This window comes from Tursiops truncatus, chromosome 3 (assembly GCF_011762595.2).
Source record: "Tursiops truncatus isolate mTurTru1 chromosome 3, mTurTru1.mat.Y, whole genome shotgun sequence".
In the NCBI taxonomy this organism is placed as follows: domain Eukaryota; kingdom Metazoa; phylum Chordata; class Mammalia; order Artiodactyla; family Delphinidae; genus Tursiops; species Tursiops truncatus.
This window is the reverse complement of record NC_047036.1, coordinates 1,930,030-1,936,886: the sequence shown is the minus strand read 5'-3', so window position 1 is coordinate 1,936,886 and position 6,857 is coordinate 1,930,030. Positions and strand designations below refer to the sequence as shown.

Below are 6,857 nucleotides of genomic sequence, written 5' to 3'. Positions count from 1 at the left end.
GCCCCGCCAGGCTGCGGGGCCGCGAGCCGCGGGCTGGGTCTGCGCGAGAGGCGACTGCGCCACAAAAGCCTGCGCGTCGCTATCGCCTCCTCCTCCCTCCTTCCTCCCTCCCGCCGCCCGCTCCTCCGCCCCCCTCCCCGGCCCGTCTCCGCCCCTCCCCCGGCCGCGGCCTGGCGGCTTGAGCCGGCAAAGCGGGCGGGGCAGGGGAGGGGCGGGCGCCCGAATATGCAGATGAGCTCGTGACGGACAGCTCTGCGTTCCAATGTCCCTCGGAAACTCGAGCGCTCCTTCCTCAACTCCTCACTCCCGAGTCCAGACTCCCCCAAACCCCGACCGCCGGCCTGGCGCGCGGCTGCGCCCACCGGCTCCGCGCTGCCGCTGCCGAGGCCGCCGCCGCCGCCGCCCAGCCGCTCCCCCGGCCCGCGGGCCGCCCGGGCTAGTGAGCAGGCCGGCCTGCCTCGGCCGGCGGTCCCCGCGCCCGCCGCCGCCGCGCCGCGCCCCGGCCGGGCGTGGATGGAGGGCGCCGCGCGCCCTGCCCGCTGTTCGGCGTGACGCGGGCCCGGCGCCCCGCGCCCACCATGTCCTACCCGCAGGGCTACCTGTACCAGGCGCCCGGCTCGCTGGCGCTATACTCGTGCCCGGCGTACGGCGCGTCGGCACTGGCGGCGCCGCGCAGCGAGGAGCTGGCTCGCTCGGCGTCGGGCTCGGCGTTCAGCCCTTACCCGGGCTCCGCGGCCTTCACCGCGCAGGCGGCCACGGGCTTCGGCAGCCCGCTGCAGTACTCGGCCGACGCTGCCGCCGCCGCCGCCGGCTTCCCATCCTACATGGTAACCGCGCGCGGGCGGGCGGGCGGGCGGGCTGGACGCGGGACGCCGGGCGCGGAGACACTGATCAGGGCGCTGGCGGAGCGGGGCCGGGGATCCGCGAGCTGGGCCGCGGGGAACGTGCCGTGGGAGGTGGCTCTGCAGTCGCCGACTGGGGTCGCCGCGCTGCTGGCGGGACGAGAGGCCAGGACAAGAGGCAGGGCGGTCGGCCGGCGACGTCCTGAGCGCGGGCCGAGGCTCGCGCTCCACGCCCTTCCACTCGGCTGCAGGGGTCATTTTCCCCAAGAGCCTGTGAAGTGCGACTCCGCTGGGGTCGGGATGGGATCTGTCCTGGGTGGTCCTTCCTTCAGGCGCCGAAGCTCGGCCAGCAGTCCGGAGCGGGCCGGGGCTCGCTTCTTTCGGCGCGGGGCGCGAGGGTCGGCGCCACTGGGGCCTCCGGGGCGATTACCGAGTGTTTAGCATCTACTTGTAGGGGCTTGGGGTCACTGGGTTGGGGAAGGGAGGGAGATCGGCAGAGGCTCTGGGGCCCGGCCCGGCCGCCAAGATCTCAGCCTTAATCTGTCCCACAGGCCATGCTTCGGAAAAACGTGTCGGCCGGCGTTTGGCCAGCTAAGTGCCGCCTCGGTCCCCTGCGCACCGAGAGCAGCTCCTGCTTCCCCGACCCGGGGTCGGCCCGCGCTCCTCGGGGTCTGCAGCTGGGCCCGGCCGGGTGTGGCAAAACGCATTTTAGATGATGGAGGCCGTAACGGGGGCTTGTGGCCACCTCCCGCGCTCGGCGGAATTCCAGGGCTGTATTGGAGTTGCTGGGGCCTCGGCGAAGGCTGTAAAAGTCTCGAATTTAAACGTTAAAGGCTGAATTAACATGCTAATTACCACATATTTGAAGAATTCGAAACGGTGACTGGCTTCTGAGTTGCAAATTGGATTTGCCGAGCTTTAGGGCGGTGAATAGCGGAGCGGGGGCTCTGGGGTAGTTTTTTAACCATATAAGGGCGGGGGAAGGGGAGTAGGGGAGGCAGCCGCACTTAACATCCAGAGAAATTTAGATATCAGGAAACTACCTGTGGGCCTGTGTGTGCGTTCGTATTTGTGTACGTATGTACTGGCGGCCCAGGGGCATTTGGGGGAAGATGCGTCGTTTTAGGAAAGTGAAATAGTTGGAAATTTTGATAATAAAACGGTATCGCTTTTCTTGATCAACAGCTGGCCTTAAATTACCCGCTGAGTCCTTTTGCTCTGTTGCCTCGGGAAGCGCAGCTCTAGCGCCGGAGGCATCGTGGGAAAGGCGGCCACGGGCGGGCGGAGGGGTCGCCTTGGCGCTGACTCCTGGCAGGTCCCCAAGCGACCCGCTCACCAGGCTCTTGTCGGTTGCAGGGTGCGCCCTACGACGCACACACGACCGGGATGACGGGCGCCATCAGCTACCACCCTTATGGAAGCGCGGCCTACCCGTACCAGCTCAATGACCCGGCCTACCGCAAGAACGCCACGCGGGATGCCACGGCCACGCTCAAGGCCTGGCTCAACGAGCACCGCAAGAACCCCTACCCCACCAAGGGCGAGAAGATCATGCTGGCCATCATCACCAAGATGACCCTCACGCAGGTCTCCACCTGGTTCGCCAACGCGCGCCGGCGCCTCAAGAAGGAGAACAAGATGACGTGGGCCCCCAGGAACAAAAGCGAGGACGAGGACGAGGACGAGGGCGACTCGGCAAGGAGCAAGGAGGAGAGTCCGGACAAGGTGCAGGAGGGCACCGAGACTTCGGCGGAGGACGAAGGTGAGAGGGGCCGAGGCGGGCGCAGGGTCGCGGGGGCTTTCTTCCCAGGCGGGGCGCCAAGGTGAGGTCAGGGAGGATGAGGTCGGGCGGGGGGGCGGGTGCTGCTCGCCCGACGCTCCACGTTCGGGCCTGGAGTCTCGGCCGCCTGGCAGCTCTGGGGCCGAGCAACTCCTCCTCGGTGAGCGCGTCCTGGGAGGTCGCGCTCCCTGGAGGACGCGGCTCGGGTTGGGTCGAAGTGAGGGAGCAGGTGGGGCAGAGAGCCCCCGGGTGCCACAGACCGTGCCCGCGCCCCTGCAGGGATCAGCCTGCACGTCGACTCGCTCACGGATCATTCGTGCTCCGCCGAGTCGGACGGAGAGAAGCTGCCGTGCCGGGCCGAGGACCCCCTGTGTGAGTCGGGCTCGGAGTGCAAGGAGAAGTACGACGACCTGGAGGACGACGAGGACGACGACGAGGAGGGCGAGCGGGACCTGGCGCCGCCCAAGCCCGTGACCTCGTCGCCGCTCACCGGCGTGGAGGCGCCGCTGCTGAGCCCCCCATCCGAGGCCGCGCCCCGCGGGGGCGGCGGCGGCGGCGGCGGCGGCGGCGGCGGCAAGACGCCCCTGGGCAGCCGGACGTCGCCGGGCGCGCCGCCGCCCGCCAGCAAGCCCAAGCTGTGGTCTCTGGCCGAGATCGCCACGTCGGACCTCAAGCAGCCGAGCCTGGGCCCGGCCTGCGCGCCGCCGGGGCTGCCAGCGGCCGCCGCGCCCGCCTCGTCAGGGGCGCCGCCGGGCGGCTCGCCCTACCCCGCGTCGCCGCTGCTCGGCCGCCACCTCTACTACACGTCGCCCTTCTATGGCAACTACACAAACTACGGGAACTTGAACGCGGCTCTGCAGGGCCAGGGTCTCCTGCGGTACAACTCGGCGGCCGCGGCCCCCGGAGAGGCGCTGCACGCAGCGCCCAAGGCTGCCAGCGACGCGGGCAAGGCGGGCGCGCACCCGCTGGAACCCCACTACCGGCCCCCCGGCGGCGGCTACGAGCCCAAGAAAGGTAGGCGGCCTGCGGCCCGCGGGGCCCTGGGGGAGGGGGCGCCGGCGGGTCCCCGGTTGGTGAGCACCCTTGAGGAGCCGGGGAAGGGGCCGGGGGACCTGTAGGTCTGGCCGGGGAAGCTTTGTCGCTTACAGGAGAACAGGAAGAAGACAGGACGTCTTTGGACGGTGGTTCTTGGACTGCAAGTTAGAAGTGAAGGGGTGGTGAGGGCAGAAAGGGGGCGGAGGGCCAGGCGATCCTGCCACGCAACGGGACTTGCCCCCTTATAGCTGACTTTTCATTTGATTTATCATTATTACCGTTACTAGTATTCTCGTGACTGTTTTCGTTTGGGCAAACACAGATTGCCCAACATGCAGCTGACAGCTTTTCCCCTGCTGACTGAGCCTACGCTTTCTGTCTTTTCTGTCCCTTTATAGAGTCTCAGCTGAATCTCCTCTTCTGCCTTTGGCTGGAAGGAAACAAAACGTTCTAGTTCTTCCCAGAAGCCTTAGTTTTTAAATCTTCAAAATAGAAAGCGAGAGCCTATTTTCTTTCTCTCCTTTTCTTTATATTGTCTCTGTTGCTCATAATGCAGGCTTGAGCTGATAAGACCTGTAAAAGGAGTCAAGGGGGAGAGAAAATGAGGACGCGGAAACATGACCGAAGTCTGTCTCAGGCAGTGGTGGTGGGGACAGCGGGCTCCCCCAGACTGCTCGCTGGGCGCAGGGGGCAAGGGCATGGCGAGCGTGGGTGTGCAGGCTGGTGGCTGTGCTGCTGTCTGGGAGACTGATGGCTCTGGGGGTGGGTTCTGACTAACTGCCCCCTCCCCTGACAGATGCCAGTGAGGGCTGCACCGTGGTTGGTGGAGGCCTCCAGCCCTACCTATAGAAGGGCCGCACACAGCAATGCAAGTAAGTGGGCTCCCTGGGGTTCCCCCTTAACTCCTTGGGGAGCCTCCCCAAACCAGTTGCCCTGTAAACTTGCTTAATGTGTATTTCTTGCTTTTTGGCATGGGGTATGAGGACAGAGCACTGCAATCTTCCCCCTTTTTTTTTGTTTTGTTTTGTTTTGTTTTCCCCTTTAAGTGGGAGGGGATCCATGCTCTTTTAGAGAGTCCTTTTTCTGCTCAAGTTCTGCTTTACAGAATCACTCCTTTAACTGGAATGTATTTATTGCTGTTGTTTTCTCTTTGGAAAAAATAGATTCTTAAAATCTGGGTATTTGTATGCAACTTGGAACTTTGTTTTTTAACTATGCTAGACCCTTAATAGACACTTGCTTTGATGAGCGAGTGCCCCTGAAACTTGGGGTATCAAACACCTTTATAGATGATCTTCGCAGAGTCAGACTGGAGAGACATAGAAGGACTAGTCTAGCTTTTATCAGGCTTGTCCCTATGTCCAGATGGACTAGGTAGGGCCGTGCAGTTCACCTGGCTGACAGCGGCAACTCAAAAAATACCCACTTTACAAGTAGGCACGATTACTAATCACAGATCTTGGAGATGGGAAAGAGGCAAGGCCATTTCAGATGGACTCCTTTTTAGAATATGATGATGTTGGCATGGGACTGAAGGATTTGGGATGATTTGGTCTTTTCCTTGGTCCACAGGTAGGTGTCACAATTGCTTTGGAAAAAAAGTCAGCAGGCCATTCTCTCTTCCCAAGTTCATAAATATACAGATGTATTAAAAAAAAAATGATCTCTAAATCCGGACCACATCTTGTGCCACTGTAAACGAGGAGGATCCACAGGGCACTGCCAACCCACAGACTCTATCGGAACAGACTTTTGTTGGACATATGTGAATTTGTTGGCATAGTATAGCTTCCCCAATGTATGTGTGACTTTTGAAAACAATCTTTTTTCTCAGGATATCTTGAATTGATCACTTCATTGCCACGGTATATATTCTATAGGTGTGATAGGATTTACTGTAAAGTTTATTTGTAAAAGATGTACACAGTAGAAATAAAACGTGATTATAGAACTTGAGTACTTAAGAAGTGGAAACAAATTTGATATTTATTTTTATAATGATATAAAGCTTCTAGTAATTTATGCAAGTTGTATTGCAATGGAATCTAAACCTTTTGTAAATAAATTCTGCCTGGTTTTTATTTGAACATTGCTGGTTATATAATCTTTGTTGGTTGTTTAACAAGAATTCTTTACTAATTTATATCTTAAATTGTAAATAAAAGCAAACTAGTCTACAACAATGTGGTGTCTGGGGCTCATTTGTCCTGGAAGAGTGATTTGCGTAGGGAGTCCTGGTGACAGTAGCCCCTCTGCCCAGGTGATCTGACCTCAGTCTTTTTAATGAAAATGTGAAAATAATCTCTCCCTTCTGCTCCTACAAAAAGGCAGATGGAAGAGACGTACACAGTAGGGAGATGTGTATGGTTTTAGGTTATTTATGTACACATGCATTGCAAGAAAATTCCGATTTTGCGTTCTGAATATGAAAATGGTTTGTTAGTATACATTTGAAAAGCCTGGCAAGATAAAATGATCTGATATGCCGATGCGTTGGGATCCATTTTATGTTTATTTCTGGTATAGGCTTATTGAACCTTCTCAGTAGCTAGAGAATTGCGATAACATGGATAATACTTACACCCTCACCATAAATTATTGAGGGAAATAATTGTTTATCGTAACCTTGAATTATCCAAATTGGCGTAGATTATTCAGATTTATCGGATGGCTTCTTAACTCTCCTTTTCATATAACTCACATTAAACACACGGCGAAAATCTGGGAGGAGCGATTTATTTTCCTTACAGTGACTCTTACCCTTACCCTGGGGGGAAAGAAAAGTTTAAAGAACCTTAGCCTATTGCCTCGTTATTGTGTTACTGTCTAATGATAGGACAAGTCTAGAATTTGTAGTCAGGGAACATATTCCCTTTGATTAGTATCATAAAAGCAGCAAAACTGTCACTTTAATTTTCAGCAAAATTATGTGGATATCCATATAATATAATTTCAGAAAAGGAATGAACAATCATTTATTTCCTCTCCAAAGATAAATTGAGTGAATATAACTTACGGTTATAAAACAAGAATAATAGCTTCTTAGATTGCCCTTTAATCAATCATACACTTATTTTTCAAGAGGTTCATCTATTTTATTCCATGATTAATAATGTTGCAGCCTGAGAGCATTATTGGATCCCAGCGGGGGTCATCCCGGATGCTTTTAGCTGCTTTGGAATGGTCAGTTGGGGTTCATT

At 57.1% G+C, this 6,857-nt stretch overlaps 1 protein-coding gene across 1 annotated transcript; it reads left to right on the top strand.

Annotated features, from left to right (window-relative positions):
• Positions 1 to 376: 376 nt before the first annotated feature.
• On the top strand, positions 377 to 5,840 carry IRX2 (iroquois homeobox 2). The gene is made up of 5 exons (XM_019951125.3): positions 377 to 827; positions 2,199 to 2,604; positions 2,902 to 3,636; positions 4,454 to 4,529; positions 5,230 to 5,840. Exons 1-4 carry the CDS (start codon positions 579 to 581, stop codon positions 4,504 to 4,506), a joined length of 1,443 nt encoding a protein of 480 aa, XP_019806684.1. The 5' UTR covers positions 377 to 578; the 3' UTR covers positions 4,507 to 4,529; positions 5,230 to 5,840.
• The last annotated feature ends 1,017 nt before the right edge of the window (positions 5,841 to 6,857 follow it).